Source organism: Parasteatoda tepidariorum, chromosome 9, assembly GCF_982258835.1.
Source record: "Parasteatoda tepidariorum strain Cologne lab strain chromosome 9, Ptep-v5.0, whole genome shotgun sequence".
Classification (NCBI taxonomy): domain Eukaryota; kingdom Metazoa; phylum Arthropoda; class Arachnida; order Araneae; family Theridiidae; genus Parasteatoda; species Parasteatoda tepidariorum.
In genome coordinates, this window is record NC_141763.1 from 3,069,540 (window position 1) to 3,089,912 (window position 20,373).

At 26.0% G+C, this 20,373-nt stretch overlaps 1 protein-coding gene and 1 long non-coding RNA gene across 3 annotated transcripts in view; one reads left to right on the forward strand and one right to left on the reverse strand.

Moving 5' to 3' along the window:
* The first annotated feature begins 3,795 nt into the window (after positions 1 to 3,795).
* LOC147803256 (uncharacterized) overlaps positions 3,796 to 20,373 on the forward strand; it is a 44,192-nt gene continuing 27,614 nt past the window's right edge. The window contains exons 1-6 of one of the 2 annotated variants that reach the window (XM_087150684.1): positions 3,796 to 3,893; positions 4,215 to 4,333; positions 6,245 to 6,504; positions 7,873 to 7,928; positions 11,603 to 11,872; positions 15,731 to 15,963. In XM_087150684.1, coding sequence (XP_087006810.1) covers positions 7,895 to 7,928; positions 11,603 to 11,872; positions 15,731 to 15,870 — 444 coding nt within the window. In that variant the 5' untranslated portion in view covers positions 3,796 to 3,893; positions 4,215 to 4,333; positions 6,245 to 6,504; positions 7,873 to 7,894 and the 3' untranslated portion in view covers positions 15,871 to 15,963. The remainder of the gene's footprint in view (positions 3,894 to 4,214; positions 4,334 to 6,244; positions 6,505 to 7,872; positions 7,929 to 11,602; positions 11,873 to 15,730; positions 15,964 to 20,373) is intronic. The other variant, XM_087150686.1, reaches the window with a different exon arrangement.
* On the reverse strand, positions 7,814 to 10,091 carry LOC147803257 (uncharacterized). Its single transcript, XR_015428968.1, has 2 exons — positions 9,988 to 10,091; positions 7,814 to 7,999 (listed from the first exon to the last, which is right to left on the reverse strand). It is a non-coding gene; the product is annotated as an uncharacterized LOC147803257 (long non-coding RNA).

Consider the following 20,373-nt stretch of genomic DNA (forward strand, 5'->3'; position numbering starts at 1 on the left):
ATTGATGTCTCTTTTTAATTTTATTTAGTTTAAATTTCCCTTTATCTTTGGCAGATTTGTTATTGGACGTGAAAAAGATGGAATTCAAAGTGAAATTACACAGTTAATTTCTCAATCTCTGGTAGCTGACCGTGAAAGAGAAACTGAACGGCCCAGTAGTGACTTTGCTTTTGATAATAGAGTGAGTATAGTTTTTAGTTTCACTGCGCAATTTATTATTCAGAATTTAATATACATTTATTGATTTTAGTGAGGAGTTATTTTTGTTTCTTCTATTTTTAATAATCGCAAGTCTTTAATTTAATGTTACTGCCTCGATTTTTAAAATTTTTTTTCTTCTAAAAAACAGTGCTTTATTTCAATGAAAAAAAAAGTTTTGTGTTTATATTTATATTTAGTTAAATATAAAGAAAAATTATCAACAAGATAAAATGTAGTATGCAAGGTAAAATGCACATGTAGCAATTATTTTAACGCTCAACTTTCATTTCCCCCTTTATGTTAGTTTTATCATATTTTACTGAAAATTCTTCATTATTCTAAATCTTAATTAAAAGAAGGAAAAAAAGTCTGTTCTTGTCTTATTTTGATAGAAAGAAACATATCTTTTCTAATTATGAAATTGATATATTTTTTATCATGTTCAATTAATATACTTTTTTTATTGTATACAAATTTATATATTGATCTTGTACATTTAATTTTTTAAAAATTCTTATTTTAATTTTATACTCACTCTTTCATATCTCATTTTACATGACTTTTATAATGTATGTTCTCTGAATGACATATTAGAATAATATTGTATAAATTTTGTTTTCAGTTTATCAATGCTATTTCCTCATATTTCATTTGATATCAGGTAGACTGCATTTCTTTTCTTTAAGCAATTTTTTTTTATCTCCTTGTCTGTTGTTATCTAGGTTTCCCATTTTCGGCTAATGATTTTATTTCAAGTTTAAAATACTTCCTATTTAATTCACAAGCTCGAATTAGATGAAAGAGGTAGTACTAAATAACATTATTTTACTTAATTTTCAAGGTGATTGGGAATCCCACTAAAAATCATTTTAAAGATACTTTTTAGTATTCATTGAATGAAACAATTTAATTCTCTCTGATATTTTTCATAGATATATATGATTTAACTCTTGTCTTAACGATGAAATGGAAAAAAAGGATATTCTATGTGAATTTGTGCCTGCTTTGGTGACTTAAGTTTAAAGAGGCACAAAAAAAAGAAGAAGAAAGAAGCAGAAACAATTCTACTGCAGTTAATTAACAAATTTATTCAATGGACAAAATATATTTAATTAAAACTTAAACAAAAAAATTAAGTTAGTTGGAATATTTATAAAAAGAAAAACAGATTTTAGAGAGAAATTAAAAGATTTGAGAAAAACTAAACATCCCATTCTGACTGTATCATTCCGTGAACTGAAGAGTTCATGGGGTGGCTCAAACAGTTTCGGTTAAAGTTACGCTCGTTACAAATTAATTTTATTATTTTATACAGAATACTTATTTTCAGTTTATATTCATATTTTATCTAACTATTTACAATTTTGTCTTATTTAACCTTTATATAACTATTAGCTACTTATGACAAACCCATCATCACATTTATTTTTTAGACTATATAAGTTTAGTACTTATAAGAAGTTTAGACTTTATAAGTTTAGTACTAAAACTTGGTAAATTTAGTGAGTTCAGTGCCTTATATTCTAAATTTAGTAATTCATTTAGTACTCTCTTTATTGTATTATTAAGAAAAACAAAATGGCCCATTAAATATATTGATTTTATAAAAAAAAATTTGTATGCAAAATAAATTTTTCATGTTTTGTTTAAAATGGATTTTGTTAAAAAATAGTATTATCTACTCACTAGTGCTTATTAGCTACTTTGTTAAAAAATAGTATTAGTTATGTAACTACCTATTTGCTACTTATAGAACTTATGAGGAACCCCTCATCGTACTTATTTTTCAGACTGTATAAGTTTAATTCTTATAAGTTAGACTTTATAAGTTTAGTATTAAAACTTGGTAAGTTCCGTAAGTTCAGTGCTTTAGAATGTAATTTTAGTTATTCATTTAGTACTCTCTTTATTGTGTAGTTAGGAAAAACAAAATATCGCTCCTTAAATGCATTGGTTTTTTTTTATGTGCGAAATAAAATTTTTACGTTCATTCCAAAACTGACTTTGCTAAAAAATAGTTTCTGTCTTTATAATTTAATATCAGTTATATTATTTTACCAAACTGATTCAGTACTTTTTAGGCCCATTTTGCTAGTGTGATTACATAAAATGAACTGAAAAAAGCAAATGAAAAGGTAAGATTGAACTACATAAACTGCATTACAAAAAGGCAAATCTATTGGATGTATTTTTCAACACATTTGAGTTACAAATCTACATTTTTGTTTCTGATTATCAAAGTTCTATTCAAGATTGGTAAAAATTTAACCAGACAAAAAAAAACTATTTAAAAAAATGCTACAGTTACATTTTTAAGTTAAAATTATATTTTACATCTAGTAATTATTTCTTTGCTAATTAACTACTGTATAATACAATTTTCAGGTTTGTCAGTTTTATGCTTTTGCGATATATTTTTCTTGCTATAGTAACAATGTTGGTCACATGGCTAGGTTTTTAAGTGCTGGGTAACTCAAGCAAATTTGTTAGTTGCTTAAATCTTTGTTAACGAACACTCATATTGAAAGGTGATTATATGATACGTGACTTATAGGTTTGTAGTGATTTGGGGTTTTAAAGAAAATCTGAGAATTTTGAGTAATAAAATTTCAAGAGTATTTTTTAGTATTTTGGAGAACTATGTTTTGGAAATGAACTAACACATAAATAAATAAAAATGATATTGTATTATCTGAAAGTTTTCATTGTTTTGAATTAAATTGCTGTTCATCACTTTTAAGTAATTTTTTCATTTGTTTTCTTGCAATGAATTTCGCTATGATCTGAGAAACTTCTAGGGTATTCCTTGCCATTAAAGTTTCTGAAATTTAATATTCTTAAATACTTTTTTGTTAAAGCTACAAGCAATGGAGCACATGGAGTGTGACTACAGAAAATGGTTAGACATGGCTCAATGTCAAGTTGAAGAACTAAGTCTTAGTTTACAGAATGTTGAACAAGAGCTGTTGCAAAGCAAAAGTGACTTAGATACATTACAATGCAACTATTCAACACTTGAAAAGAAATACAGCAGAGCCAAGAAATTTATAAAAGAGTTTCAAAAAAGGTAAAGTTTACAGAATTTTTTAAAATTATATTTTTTTAAAATTTTTTATTTATATTTGTTAATTTTTTTTATGATTAAACATATAGCATTCACTATTAACATTTATAAAAATATACTTTTTATGCTAAATTCAATAAAGGTTTTTCTTTTCTTTTTTAAAGAAATTTGTGACCATCTTGTTAAATATCCATTTTAGCTGTGTTTTTTTATGGATTTTTTTAAAATAAGTAATGGCTTAGCTTTTTTTAATTAAATTCTAATTTTGACTATAGTTTTTATTAATGTATTAATTATTTTACTATTTTATGTAGAGTGAATTATTTATTTCTGATAATTTTTTCAGAAGGAATTGGTAAAAAAACATTATTTTTTTCCTTGCATTTAGTGCTTAGGTCTTAGAATGAAAATAGTTTTCCTCTTTATTTTGAAATGTTGTTAAGGTCTCTCAGAAAATAAAAGTCTATTTTAAAGGCATTATTAATAATTTTTATACACGACGTGCTCAGTGCTTATTAATTATTTTTACTGAGAAAAAGAGCCTATTCAGTGGCAAGAGTATCATGTTCAACAACTGCAAGAGAAAGATCAAGAATATAATGCTTTGGTAAAAGCTCTAAAGGACAGGGTATGATTTACATTGCTTACAACTATAATCAATAATATATACATTTTTATAATGACACTTAATTCAATTTAAAATTATTTACTTATTTATCACGTAGATAGCTTATTTTACTTTTAAAATATTTAAAGTGATAAATTAGTTGTATTTTATTGTTATAAAGCTTACCTTAGTTATTTACTTCTGTCGTGCTAGAATTTTGATTTATTATAATTTTTTATGGAATAAGATCTTACTGCTTTGTTTCTGTATTTAGATATTAAAAAATCTTTTTTTTAATAAATTTGTAGTTAAATTTTAAAAGAAATTTAAAATATTTTTCAGGTAATATTGCTTGAACAGACTCTTGTGGTGACTCTTTCCAACTGGTCTTCCTTATAATACACCTTTAAAGCCGATCACTCCACAATCTAGAAATCTTGTCAGCCCACCTAAATTTTTAAGTAAATTTTTTAGTTTTCTCTTTTCACTTTGTAATTAATCTTTCATTCCTCGTGCTGCTGTATTTTTCTCCCCACCATAGTATTTTCACTGTAGTGCAAGTAATATGATCTTGTAGTATTGCGTAATTATAAAGCTATGATAGGAATTTTGACATCAAAAGATATTTTTAATGTATAGTAAAAGTCTGTTCTATCAACAATTCAGAAAAGTTGCTGAAATCCTTGTTATAACCAAATACATATATTTAATGTTAAAATAGCAATTAAAATGAATTAGACATATTAACCTCTTTTTTTTGTTTTGAACAATGTAGATTTGAAATATGTATCTAGAGTAGACTGTTTTTGCATATAGATTGTATTCTGAATGACATTGCTTTGCATTTTGGAAAGGGCAGGAATGTATAACACAGGATTGTTTGAACAACAGAATCTAAATTTTAGTAACATAATTGTACCTTTTGAAAACTGCCTCAAGTTTTTGAAAAGTGAAAATAAAATGAAATACACTAACAGTTTTAATGTTAGTGATATAAGTAAATGTTGATTTTAATAGTAAGCTGGCAAGAAGAGAAAAAAGGTGCATTATAGATATGTGATAAAAGAAGTAACTTTCTTTTCTAGTGCATGGTTGCCTTATGAAAATAAGGGGTTAAGATTGTAAAAAAGAAGTTTTTCACTTTTCTCTATCAATACTGGAAATAATTAAGTTTTCTTCTATTTAAACTTTTTGGTATTATATTTCTCGTTTAAACATAAAAATAGATTTCCCTAAAAAAATTTTTCATGGGAGGGCTAGTAATTTTTAATTTCTTAAAAACTTTCCAATTTTGTATTTTTAATATTATAATTTTGACAATGACTTGAAAATTTGTCTTAATAGTAGACTTCGTTTAATGTGTTTTTCTTGTCATATTAAACTTTTATTTAATTTTAATAGATTATATTTTACATCAAAATAGGGAAAAATTATGCAAGGCAACCCAATTATCCTGTGGAAAATTTAATAAAATGTTCAAATGAATTAGAATTGTAGTCTCTAGTATATTTAATGATTATTCTAAAGCACTTATTATATGTATTATTTTGAGGTTATTTGCTCATCACAGTTAGACATTTTTAGTTAGAAAAGACTAATTTTTTCCTTTTGATTTTGAAATAATTCAATGATAACTATAGCATGACATGTTCTTCAAAAAATAAAATATTGTCCATTTTTTATTAATTTTTTATTTTTGCAACCAATTTTATTCTATTTTTATTACTGGAAATAGTGAGAAATTTTTTTTGCATTTTTTAAAGTAATTTTTTGTAATAAAATTTTTGAAATTAATGTACTTAGCTAATGTTTTATAATGTTTTTTAGAATGTTATAGTTCTGTTAGAATGTTATAGCCAAAAGTTCAGCTCTGTTATGATTCACTCTGTAATATAGTTGCAGTTATATAACAATGTGTTTCTTTTGATGTAGGAGGTTAAATTTTGAATTCTAAAAATTATTATTTAAGAAAAAAAAGCATTAAATAACTTATTTCAGTATACTAGTTTAGAATAACGAACTATTATGAATCATATTGAAAATAAGGCATAATTGAGAATCTTACAAGAATTATTCTATGGTAATTGAAATTATACTTAATCAGAATAGAGGTACAATATATTATATATTAACTTTTGTGTAATTAGTGTGAAATAAATGTTGCAACTGCCTTTTAATACTAACAAGAAGAGATGCAGTCTGAGGTAGGCTAAATAATACCGCCGTATTTAGCAAACTATTTAAACGTTATTGAAAAAAATATCCAGTTTAAAGAAACAATACTTTATATGTATATTTTTCTTGTGAATGATTTTAATAATTACTAAAATGAAATTTACATCTGATTTCAAAAGGATTGATTATTTTTTTAGAAGTTCAGTGCTTTGATCTGTCTGATAGTGAAACATCAGATAGTGAATTGCAGTCCCCATTTAGTCCGGATGATGAGTATTGTGATAAACGTGCCACATTAGAAAGGCGACCAGATTGTGAAATTTTATTTGATACAGCGGTTCCTCACACTAAGCTACTTGATACAAGTGCAGCTAAAGCAAAGGCTGAATTGGCAAACAAAGGCAGTTTAGCTAACAGACAGTCCCCGTCTATTAAGAATCAATCATTGTCCGATTCTGTAAGTTATGTCTGTAATCAGTATTTTAAATAATTTTGTGTTTGAAATATATTTCATTATTCATAATTGTTCATACTTAATTTATCAAATTTCTATTTTTCTGGAGGATACTTTGCTCATTCTTCGTATAGTGTGCCAAAATAAGAAAAAAAACAGGCTACACTGAATAACTTTTGATCTAATGATCAGATCTTCGCGTTCTGTGACTCTATCTTAGTGGTTCACGGGATGATTTCAAATATACTATTATTTAGTGAAGATGATATTTTCAGTTACGAAATCAGGCACAAAAATGTATTTCCTCTGAATAAACCTATCTTTTTTTCTCGCAGATTTAGTATTCTGCCACCCTCCCAAATAAAAGGGGTAGCCGCATTCTGGGAAATGAGGTCCTAATAGTTTGGTCAGGAGAGTGATTCAAAGTCTGGATCCCCTACTGTTCATTTTATTTATTGCGTATTTCGCCATATCTCGAGAAATTAAATTGAAAGATTTTTACACACAATTATAAAATTAATTTAACTAAAGATAATCCATGCAAAAAATAAATTTAGTAAATATTTATTATTTTTTAATATTTTATTTAAAAGTAGTCAAAAAAATGTTGAAGTGTAAGGTTTAAAATTTTTTACATAATTTTAAAATATCTGATTTTACATGGCAAACTACAAAATTTGAGCACAATCGTTTCAATAATTCCTGAGATTTCACTCAATTTTGTATTTTGCCAACTAAAATTAGATACTTTATAATGGTGTAAAAATTTTATACATTACAATTCAAATTTTTTTTTACTATTATTAAGTAAAATAGTGAAAAATATTGCATGGGATTATCTTTAGATGAACAGATTTTATAATTGTATCCAAAAATGTTTCAATACCTTTAAAAAATTCTCGTGATATGGCGGAATATGCAAAAAGTTAAATTTACATTAAGGGGTCAAAAGTTTGGACCGCTGTTCTGACTAAACTATTAGGACCATATTTTCCAGAGTGCGGCTACCCCTGTATTTTTGGGGTTAGAAATCCAAATTTGTTTTAAAAGAAAGCATATTTATTCAAAGAAAGTAAGTTTTTGTGTCTGATTTTGCAACATAAAAATATCGTCTGCACTAAATAATTATCATATTTGAAGTCACCCCCTAGAACCAATAAGATTAAGTCCCAGAATGTGAAGTCATTTAGTTGAAGCTATTCACGGTGGTCTGTTTTCTTTTGTTTTCGTGCACTGCACATTAAGTATATCTTGTTAAACTTCTGTAACATGATCCATCTTAGAGTTCACATTACTTTATATTTGCTTTAAATTATTCTTTAATATTTTTTAAAATAATTATTTTTACATTTTATGATTTATTTTTTCCAGTCGCCTGATAGAAATTCTGTCTATGATATCTTCATCAATCCTTAAGAAAGTTTCCAGTAAGTAAAAGTTTTGCTTCATATATTAAACTTTAGATTCACACAAAAAGCACACTTAAAGGCAGCACATGCTGAAAAAAATAAAAATTAATTAAAGGAATGAAAACTAGTACAACCTTCTTGTTGTGTACAATAATAAACTTATTCTAATAGTAGTAGTACTTAGATTTTTTTGTATATCATAAAACAAGTAAACTATAACATATTTAAACAAATAACAATTCCTGTAGTCTTCTGAATTCAAATTTAGTTAATAATATTTATAATTTTAATAACATTATATTTCTATAATAATTATTATAATTAACATTTAATAATTATTTCAAGCAACATGAAAAATTATTTCAAGCCACACGTGTATCAGAAAAGTACCATAAATTTTTTTTTTTTGTATAAATATTTTAAAAAAAAGTAACTTTTATAAATTTAATGTTTGAGTAATTATTTTGCATTTTCACATCTTTTTGCATTTATTTATTTAATATTTTCAGATAAGGCATTTCTCATTAATTTTGATTTTGAGATTCCTGAAAAAAAAATTTTAAAAAGTTTAAATTACTATTTTTGCATTAAATCCACTATTTTTAATTCATTCCTAGAATATTAAAATCATTAGTTTTATTCCATATTCTTTGATAAAAATAATTAACAAGCTAGTAATTTCTTATAATTGTCACATTTTTCAACAAAATAACAATATCATACGCATAATTGGATTTTACTTGATTAAAAACTTCACTTCAAAAGTATACAAATTGGGGATAATATTCGACATTTTTAAGTGCTCAAAAAAAAGGTGTCAATTTTCGGGACTTGTCAGTTATTCATATCTTTTATTTCTGAAGCGAATGATGTTTTTAATCAAGCAATATCTTACCGCTTCAGTTTCTTGGGATTATTATTTAATGTAATTGGATTGCGTGAAACGGAATCAATGTATGATAATATAACAACTTATAAACACACGATTTGGTTATATTAATTTATGATTTACCACATTCATTACTTATTTTATTTAGGAGATTATTAAAAAATCTACTGTAACTTATATTTTACCTTTAATTTTTAAGCTACTTTGATCTATTTTTTAATAATTTAAGTTTGTATGGCCGACAGTTTATGTTTACGAATATAATTTTGCCAGTTTATTATTGAGAATATATCGTATTTATGTAATTAAATTAACTCTACACTTTTATGTGACAAATTAGAAAGTTTTTTTTTTATATCGAAGTCAACTTAATCATTAGTTGTAATGCTACCTGTTGCTTTTGAGGAACAAGCCTTGTAAAAAATATTTTGTGACATTTTATATGATTTATAAAAAGCATTTTAATATTGTATGGAAATTTCTAAAACCTGGTTACAAATCATCTTTTTTTTTACTGAAAACTGTTAAAAGTAAATTCTAACCTATTCTTAGGATTTGAGTACTTTCAAAATTTGAATCCCCCCCCACATAATATACTTAACCACTAAACTACCTCTACACTTAATAAAAAAAGATATTGAATTTTTAAGGATTTATTCATTACATAAATTACTGCGGATTTATGAAATTTTGCCCATATTATTTAATGATTAAGTTAAAACCATTCCCAGTGAAATATTTTCAATTGAAAAATTGAAAAATTTTCAATGGATTGAATTATATTAGGAAATGCTAGTTGTTTGCACACATATCTTTGTATTTTTATTTATCATTTGAAATTTATAAATTTAAATCTATGACTTTAGAAAAAGTTTTTTAACACATTAAATGTTATTCAAAGTTTTTGTTGTAAAACTATTACTTTCTTATTTTGAAATATTTAAGAATATTTTTTTGTACTTACTCTTTATTTAAATTTTCTTAAATTCTTTTTTATTGTTTTTTTTTATTATAATTAGTTGAAAATTGAGTTTTTAAATTGTGCTAGAATAAAACAATTTTTTTAAATGTTATATTTATACTTTCTCACAAGTAATTTGAAACTAAAATATATTGTTAAATGGATGAAGTTTTAACTACTTGAAAATATCACAAATAATATGCCACTAACAGGCATACTGTACTTACTCGGTGTTAGACACAGAATGAAAGAAACACTGAGATGCAGCAGAAAATCTCAAACATGTTATAACAAGAAACAAAGGAGTGGATTAGCAGGGTAGAGAAAGCAAGTTTGTACAAGAAAATCAAACAAAAGTAGGTTGAAAAGAAGCAGGTGATGCAGGGGTATAGTGTCATCAACCACACCTTTCAGCCTGTATTTTAAAGCTGTAGTTTTTTATTATGGTTTTAATATAGTTATTAATTATTGTATGTCTGTTAATGTGACATTCTCTTTTCTCAATATATAACCTTCCCTTGGATAGTGTCAAATTTTTTTCATGAAATATTTTTATGAAAGAAAAAAAGTTCAAGCATTAGTGGTGAAAAGTGTTCATGAGGCCACTGTTATGTTCCTTATCTTTATTTAACTAAAAAGTATTTCTAGTAATATTTTGTTCATGTAAAAGTCAGACCTTATTATCTTAAATAGTAAAATGAAAATTGTAAAAGTTTTAGAGTTTTTTTCTGAGAAAATTCACTATATTATTTCTTTAGACAATATGATAAGTAGCCAAACCGCTGTCTAAATATGATTTTTAAATATGTTTTTAAGTTCAAGTTCATTTTTATGAAATGGATATTTTCGCACTTGCATTGTATTTTCAAGATTCTGAAATTCAATTTTTTAAATTAAAATTTATACAAACTGCAATTTAAAATATAACATACATAATTTACAAAAAAAAGTATTTTTTAAAAACTAGGTTTTTTTTTTAAAATTTTACACCATTTTTACTTAGTTTTAAAATTTTAATAATAATTCCATTCAACTTATAGTTAAAGAAGTTTCTTAAATAATAATGATCAATCAAATTAATTAGTGTTCTGCATTCACAGTCTTTCTGGCAATTTAGGATTTTATAAATTTTTGAAAGATTTTTGTCATCATTTTAGGGCAATTTAGCTCAGCATCTTAGACACATAAGAATATCAAAAAACTGCCTACTGATATCAGTTAGTAGAAAATGATGTAGGACTGAATAATATTTCCAAACTAGTGAATTTGTTTTGAAAAACATTTCTATAGTTTCTTATCAGCATTCTTCTTATTATTATTTCAAAAAATATTTAACTTGTGGGGTAAAATTATGGTAATTTTTTCCCGGGTCACCACCAAAAAGAAATAAGTCAAGGAATTTTATCATTGTGTAAAATTAGGATAAATGTCAGTATATTCAACTGAAATGCCCAAAATTTCTTGGAAAATGAACAAATATATGTTTGAGGTGCCTTAAAGCTTGATATTTTTTTCCAAAAAAATTGGATTTGTAAAAAAACATTTTTTATTTTCAATCTTAAATGGCACATATAAGTGTTTAGTAAAATAGTTTATGTTTAAGAATAAGGCCTAACTGAAAAATTATGTTATAAATCTTATAATACAAAAATCAGAAAATTCTGTAAAATCTGCCGAGATTTTTTTTTGTTGACAAATTTTATTCAGTTCAACCCGTCCAATCCTGATAAAAACAAATTTAAAATGCATTATTTGCTAAAATGTTAAATTTTTTACTAGCTAATATTAAAATTTTCCTTTTAAACAAATGCTTTTTATATGCATTTCTTTTGTATGTTTTAGTAAATCAAAGTGCTTCTTCAGATGACATATGCATGTTTGATCAACTTGATTTCAACCACGCCCAAGTAATGACATCACAGTCTTGCGAAGTAATATCCCAATCTTCATTTGAAAGTTATACAAAAGTAGAAACAACCTTTAGTCGTGAAGTTTCTCATTCACAGTCATCATTGTATTCTACATCTAGTCAACAAAATCCATCTGTCAAATCTCAAGGCAACTCATCAGATGTCTCAGTTTCAGATCACTCTGTTACTGCAAACGATGCTGGTAATAACAATGTATTCTTTTATGTACAGTGGAACCTCTCGGGGTGCGACCTCTCTCCATCCCACAGTAAATTTAGTAATATATTTGCAGAAAATTGAATGCTTTTTATTATTAAAATTTGTTCAAAAATAAAAAAAATTAATACCTTTTTTTAAAAAAAAATAATTTTTATATCAAAAATAGATTTATCAAAAGTAAATAAATAAATAAAATAAAAAATAAATAAGCATTGAGGAAAAATGTTTGTTTAAAAATTTTTTTATATTATTCTATCACGCAATACAAAAGCTCAATTTAAAATTAATTCTAATAACAAAAAATGCTCACAAATGGAAAGTATAAAAAAATTAAATACATATTGCGTAATTTTAATTGAAGAAAATTCATAAGGTTTAAGCTAAAGCCTAAAATAAAAACAAAACGTTATTGTTCAAAATAAGATTTAATAATCATTTGGTAATAAACTTTAGTTATTATTTCTTTTTATTGAATGATTAGATTTTTTATGCAGTAAATATTTTATTTTTTTCCCTTATAAAATCATTTAAGCAACAATAAATTGAGATCAAAATTACAAGCAGTGAGCAGTTAAAATTCACGTTTTCTTCCACTTTGCGATAATATTGTATTATAATATTGTATCCTTCAACTTAGTAATAATATTGTAATATAACTAGGGATGTAACAAATATTATGCTCTTTTGTCAAAAATGTAATTGCAAGAATGATTGGCCGAATATTCAGCAGAGTATTTCTTGGAAAAGTATTTTTCTATTAAGTTCTTTTTTTTGGAATTTGTGTAGACATAATAAAAAATCTGAAATCGTATTTTTAACTCTATTAGACATAGTAGTTTTTTCACATATTTGTGAAGTTTTAAAATTAATGTGCTTGCAAATTTATCTTCTAGAAGATTAATAGAAAAATTAAATTTGAAGGATTGAAACTGGATTACTTTATGTTAAACCATACTTTTTCGTACTTCTTCCCCATTATCTAACTATAGTCAATTTCGTCATTTTTTAGACACTTTTAGTTCAAATAATTGAGATGTTTTTTTTTGTTTCATTTTGCATGTTTTATTATAGTGTGGCATTTTAACGGAACGTTTCAGTTAGACTATTTGTTTATTGTCAGTTTTTTCCTGTACTGTAATGTATATAAAACGGTAACATAGAAAACTGCGATTTTTAATGTTTGTTCTGAGAACTAAGAATAATTTTTTTCCTAATTTTTTCTTTTGTTCTTTCTAATAGTTTTTGATTTATCAGCATTTTTATTATGACACAGCATTTTTTAAAGAGCGTTTCCAATAAACTTTATTTTGCAGCAAATTGTTTTTTCTAAAAATGTGGCAATGTGAAAAAGTTAAGTTTTTCGGCATTAGATTTTTATTAACATTTTTTCTCGAAAATCGGAAAACTGAGATTTTCTACTTTAAAATTCCCTTTTGCGAATTAAGATAGATTTTTATTTTCTCTATTTCGCTTTCATATATTATATTTAGTTTTATTGGTGTTTTTATGATAGCACAGCATTCTTAATAGAGTTTCTGATTGTCTTTATTTTTAACTTTGTTTCATGAATAGGTTTTTCCGGAAATATTATTTTTAGCATTGAAATTGCGGTTTAAATGTTGCTATGCTGCTTTTATATAAATGCACGCTTAGAAATTCATATGTCGTAATAACATAGTAGTAAAAATAATAGGATCAAAATCATGTGGAAAAAGATAGAAATAATTATGTCAAAAAAGAAGAAAAAAAAACTTAAATTTAGAATGAAATAAGCACAAATTAAGCGTGTCAAAAGGAAGATAAAAAATTTGAATGCTGTATTAAACATTTTTGAATTTTTAAAAATACGTGTGAATGCATAGCACAATTGCCTCAAAAAATTTTTGAAAAATAGAAAGAAATAAGTGCAATAAAAGATAAAGAATTACTTAGATTTACAATGAAGTCGGTATTAAAAATGTGTGTCAAAAAATGATTATTTAAATAGGAGATTTAAAATTCGCATATGGTAATAATATAGTAATAAAAATACGTGATATTAGAACTTGAAATATATGATATCTCAACTCGAAAAGCGAAAATAACTGCTTACAAAATCATTTAGGTTTTCATTAACATCGGCACAAAACGTGTAAAAAGGTGATTATTTAATGTTGGGATTCAACTTCAAGATTCATATCACATTAAAAATATCAAGATTTTCATAACTTTATGAAAATACGATGTTTTCACTGCTGAAAAATAACTAGGGATTTTAGAGGAAATTAGCACAAATATAGTGCATCAAAAATTGATTACTTAAATGTGCAATTTGAAACTCAACTGGCGTAATAATGTCTACGTAAAAATACAGGATTTTCAAATCATGTGGAAAAGCATAGAAATTACTGTTTAAATTTTTTTTGGATTTCCGATAAAATTGGCTTAAAGAAAGTGCGTTTAAATGTGATTATTTAAATTTGTGACTCAACTTCGAAATTCATAATATTTTCGTATTCATACTATCAACATTTTAAAGAAAAACTCCACCTATCGGTACTTGTAAGATCGAAAGGTCTCTTTGATTTATGATGAAATTGGTAAAAATAAAGCTGGTCTCAAAAACTGATCACCAAAATTTTAAATTAGAATATCATTATCGTATTAAAACATTGGGTTTCTTTAAACCTTGTGAAATTCCATACAATAACTGCTAAAAATGCGATTTTAGGAATGACATAGATTTACTATAAAATCTGTGAAAATTAAGGGCGTCAAAAAGTGATGACTCAAAAGCGCGATTTAAAATTTTACACATTCTCTTTTTTTTTTTTTTTTTTTGAATAATTTTTTGAAAATTTCATTTTGTTTAGGATCTCCCACGGGCCGCAAGCTGTGCACCCCTAGTTTTGCAGATACTGCATGTTATATCACACAAAAATCTTCCGTTTCATTACCTGTCATTATTTGTCAGATTCACTATGTTCTCAATCGATGTCATCTCTCATTCAAATTTTTTCATTCATCAAAATTTAACAACTATTAAGCCAATAATATTTTATCTTTGATTATGAATTAGGGCTTACGTCAAAATTAACGATCGCCACAGGATGGCTAACTACTACAAATAGTGATTAAAACTTTAATTGCCAGTTGCCACCTTTTATTAAAAATGTGAAACATGTGCACTTTATTATTGGTTTTCCTGTTAAATAAATATGGAACTAATATGAATATGTCATAACACTTAGGAAATTATTTTATTTCACACTTGTTTTTTTAAATTTTTCTGCATTTTTCAATTGTAATATTTACCATATTTTGAGAGATGCTTTAAAAGAAATGCCTGATATTATTATTTATTGACAATTTTTAACCATTTAAAATTTTCTATTTTTGAAAAAGTTTGTACTGTTGAAAATGTTACAACTGACTGTTGCCAAATTTTCCTAATTTTGCCCTATACCATCTAAGAACTCCAGACTATTTTATGCGCATGGGCTTCAAGGATTAAAAATTAAATTGCCCTGCATATCCCATATTTGGAAGAAAAAAAATGTTATAAAATTTTAATTTTGAAATTTTTTTTCATTCAGTTAGAAAATATAAGTCTAGGTATGTAAATATATTAGACTAGATAGTTCAATAAGAATACCATAAACCTAGGATTTATCTGAGTGAGGAATACCACCTAGGATTCAATCAGGATACAATAAAATATCAATTAAGGGTGCTTCAATTTGTTAGCTAAAACTTGCAAGATACTGCTGTGGTTTATTATTTTAATTAATGAATGTGAACATCGTCAAGCTTTTAACTTTGTTTAAATTATTCTAATTTTATGTTCTCTGGATAATTCTAGGTGGTGCTGTTGCAGCACAACAGCATTTTGATCCCAAGTTTTTCAAACGATCCCGATCTCAATGTGGCCTGGAAGCGACCATTCAGTTTGCTTTTCACTCTAATTGGGAAACTGTAGCAACGCTTTTCACTTATATGTGAGCAGAAACATTGTCCCCACCGCCTGGGAATACTCAGTTATTTTCCTGAGACCACTTCACCTTCCGATTACCAGTCTCTGTTACCTCTTTACAAGTAAGTTCCCATTGTGAATGCCTCATTAATTTATAGATTAAATGTTTGTTAAAGCAGTGTGCTGTGTGCGGTGTGCAATATTAAGAAGCAAGTACCTTAATAACATTTGATCTAACGGTTGGATTTTCATGCTCTAAGGAGCTATCTTAATCAAACCATTAAGATAATCTCAATGAGGCTATCTAATTAAGATAGCATCTCAGTAAATGAAGATTCAATTATTAAGTAAAAAATTATTGAAGTGTTTGCTTTCTTAATATTGTTACTTTAGGAATGCTGCAAATATTGGTCTAAGTTCTTTAAAAAGAAAGTAAAAATTACAAGTGAGTTCCTATTGTGGATCCTTCATAAACTTATAGATTAAATGCGCTTGTTAATAGTGTGTTATATACAATGTGCAAAACAAAGAAGCGAGCACCTTTATAATTTTTCATGCACTAAGATGTTATCTTAATAATTCTATTAATTTAGCATCTTAGCACATGAAGATAAAATCATTAGGCCAAAAGATATAGAAGTGGTCATTTTTTTTATTTTGCACACTATACTTTTGCTTTTTGTCTGAATGTACTAATATTATTTTAAGTTCTTGAGAGGAAGAAAAATTAAGAGTATTTAGTTAAGCGTTTAATCGCGAAATTCAAACTTGTGGTTTCGTACATATTAAGTCGTAGAACCACGGTGGATAGAGCGTTCGTCTTCCAACGAGGTTTCGAATCCCAGCTATATCTGGTCGAAACGAATTCCGCATCCAGGTTGCACTGAACACAGTGCTGACGTAAAACACCCTGAGAGGTTGACGGATCATGGGTCCCCTTGCCGCCAGGCTGACCGTGGCAGATTGTCATGGTTTTCCTTTCCACCTAACACAAATGCTGGTGAGTTCCATCAAAAAGTCTTCCACAAAGGCAAATTTCTCCCAATACTTGATCCAGGAGTTCCATCTTCTTCTGGACTGGATTCCAAATTACAAGGCTATGGAGTTTAACATTTGTAGTCATAAACCCGAAAAATTGGGCCGGCTGTTCAACGATGGTTATAAATATTAAGTCGTACATTTTGAGAAACTTGCATTGGCCATAACTTTTCCTGGTGGGACAGCTAACGATACGCTTTGTTAAAGCACCATATGCTCGAATAATTTTGTGAAGTCAGTCTATGTTTTGAGATTCTTTCTAGATTAAAAGTTTGCATAAACTTGTTTTGGCTATATTTTTTTCTAGGTGGGATAACGAAAAATTTTGTGGTGCCAACAGTTTCTTAGAACTTTTGGCAAAAATTTACAGTTTTCTTGTACTAAATTAGCTAAAACTTGTTTTGGCCATACTTTTATTGATGGGTGGGAGAACAAAACTTTCTGTTAATATAACGATTTCCTACAATGAATTTATTATTTAATCCAACAAGGTTGGCAGCTTATTATAAACTATAACAAAATAAATTTCTAACATGGTAGCTATCGAATATGTCAACGGTCATCTATGAAAAGATACCCCATCATAGAATCGAGTTAATATGTCTTATATACTAGTGAATATTTATTGGAATTTTGTAGTGATAGATGTAACACAGGTAGAATTCACTTTCTACATAAAACTTGTTCTTTTTAATATTTGTAGAAAATTGGTGAATTTTTGCAGTAGCCTTCCATATGCTAGATTGCATCAAATAAAATATAAAAATTAATGCCTTACGTTTTAACTAATATTAAAAAATGTAATAAAGATTCAGAGCATTTGTGTGATTCGAGTAAATTTTCAGATTATTAACAAAAAACAATAATAGAATATTCATTTCGTTGTAACAAAAATGATAAATTTGCAAAACAATTTAAAACAAATCATGTTATTTGCTCTTAGATAAATCACATATGATTATTTATGCATTAGGATAAATTTAGGATTATGATTTATGGTATATTGGCACTACTATATGCATATCTTACTAATGACGCCAATTCTAAGCTCGCAACTTTTTTATTCTTCAAAAATATTCTATATATCCTCCTATAATGTTAAAAAAATATTCAGAACGGTATAAGCATTTTAGTGTTTTTATACCGTAAAATAATTGTTAACATAATTACAAGCTATTACAATTGACAAGTAGAACAACATAAAAGAATTTAAGTAAATATTGTAGAAAAAGGAGTATATACAGCCTAATTTTAAAAATACGTGTATAATTATTTTATTCATATATCAAAGATGAAAAAAAAATGAAAGAAACTTAATATTTCAAGTACTGGCTTCTTTTTCTTAATTCATGTATTATTAATCGAAAATTAATATCCTAAAGCAATCATACCTAGCTGCGCTGTAAAAAATTTCGAGCTATGTTGCGCCTAACATTGGTATTAATTTGCTTTCTACATAAATTCGTGTTCAGTTTTACTATATATTAGTGCTCTTACTAGCTCTAGACAACGAGAGAAGGTTGCACCAAACATGGGTATTTTGAAAGAACCTAATATAAAATAAAGAGACGATAATATAAATAAATTTTATATAAATAAAATTATAATTTAATTATTTAAATTTATAAAAATTTCAAAACACTATTTTTATTTTAAATGTGTCATTTAATATACATATATATAAATAAACACATCTAAAATTAAAAGTTTTTTTTTTTAATTTTTATGGATTTAAGTAATTAAATTATAATTTGATTTATGTGAATTTGACTTAAATTATCGTCTCTTTTTTTATAATAATTTAATAATGATGCTAACCTTTTCTGCTTTTTTAGCGCTTTCAAAATATTGTCCTTCATATAAAAAAATTTTTCTTTCTTCAAAATTATTTATCTAAAATGAAAATCATTTTTTTCAATTCATTCGTCAAAGAACCAAAAGATGCTATAGAGTTAGTACCACTAATGTTTTAAAAAGAATTTTAATTTTAGGCTCATTCAAATTCTTATTAATGTATTTAAAAATGAAAATATTACTTTCACATGTAAAGATTTATATAAAAAAGATATTGGATAGGTCATTCTCTAATTAAGGAAACATTTCAATATTAAATATATTGGCGTATGGAAATAATAAATTTGAAGTAAATTAAGAAATGTAAAAATAATGACATGGAAATATTAACAAAAAATATACAGATCTAGATCGATATTCAAACATAATTTATTCATTTACAATCACTTTGATGTTTGTATACATACACAGAATGTAATAATTTTGATGCAAAATCTTAAAATTTAAATATATTATAATTTTTATACGAATCACAGCATTCATCAAAAAAATACATAATATTCACTCAAAAATATGATAGATTGTATGTTTTTGTAACTAAGATAGTGCATTCAATTCAAACTTATTTTTTAATTTACAGTAATTTAAAAAAAAATTATGTTACCTCAATGTTTACAGTTTTAAAATTTGGGATCATCAATTGTAACATTTTTTACTTAACTATTTTTAACTAACAAAAAATCTAATATATTATTAGTATTAATTGACAGACGAGTAAAGTAGACTATCCTCTAACAGAAAAAATAAATAAATACCTGATTTTAAATGTTATTATATTAGTTATTAACAATTTTTGACAATCGTGCACTTGTTACAATTGTCCCCACTTACGGGGTCAATTGTAACAGTTCATAAATTCAACTGAAACATAGTTAATTATACATATTATCATAGTTGTGATATATATTTTTTATTGATCAAAATAGTAGTGATATTTTAGAAGTAAAAATAATAATGAGCAGAGACCTAAAGCGTTAAACTTTTAACTTTAAGGAGTTAAAAATTTAATTTATGCTGTGAAAGGTGACAAATAAAATAATGCACATGCAACATAATATAAATGATATACTAGGAAACTATTGGTGGTTCTTAAAGAGTTAAGTAATGATTTGTAAACATAAGATTATTTATTTTCAGCTGTTACAATAGTCCCTTTACTTATTGTTACAATCGTCCCAAAGACGCCATTTCAGCTTCATTTGTTAAAAACAATGCTAGTTAATTAGCAAAACTAATCTTTTTTTATTGAAATGTTAATTAAGGTGTCCACTTACATATTCGGTTACTAATTTTTATTTGTTTAAGCAAAAATACTTTGTTACAATATAATATTCATATACCAAAAAAAGTACTTAAGTAGCGCGAAAATATCTTTTGTGATGTAACTCTTTCAAAAGTACATAAAAATGGTTGCCATCAGGGGTGTACATGTAGATTTATTAAATACATCTTGTGCGCCACCTAGGAACCAGATCTAGAACCCGACACTAGAAATTTTTGCTCTGTTACAATCGTACCCTGTTACAATTGACCCCACTCTCCCCTATTGATTAATAAATGTCAACTATTTAAAAAAGAATGTTTTTTGTTCTAGTTAAGTACATATATTATGTTTATTTGAATTTCGACCCTCCCTATTT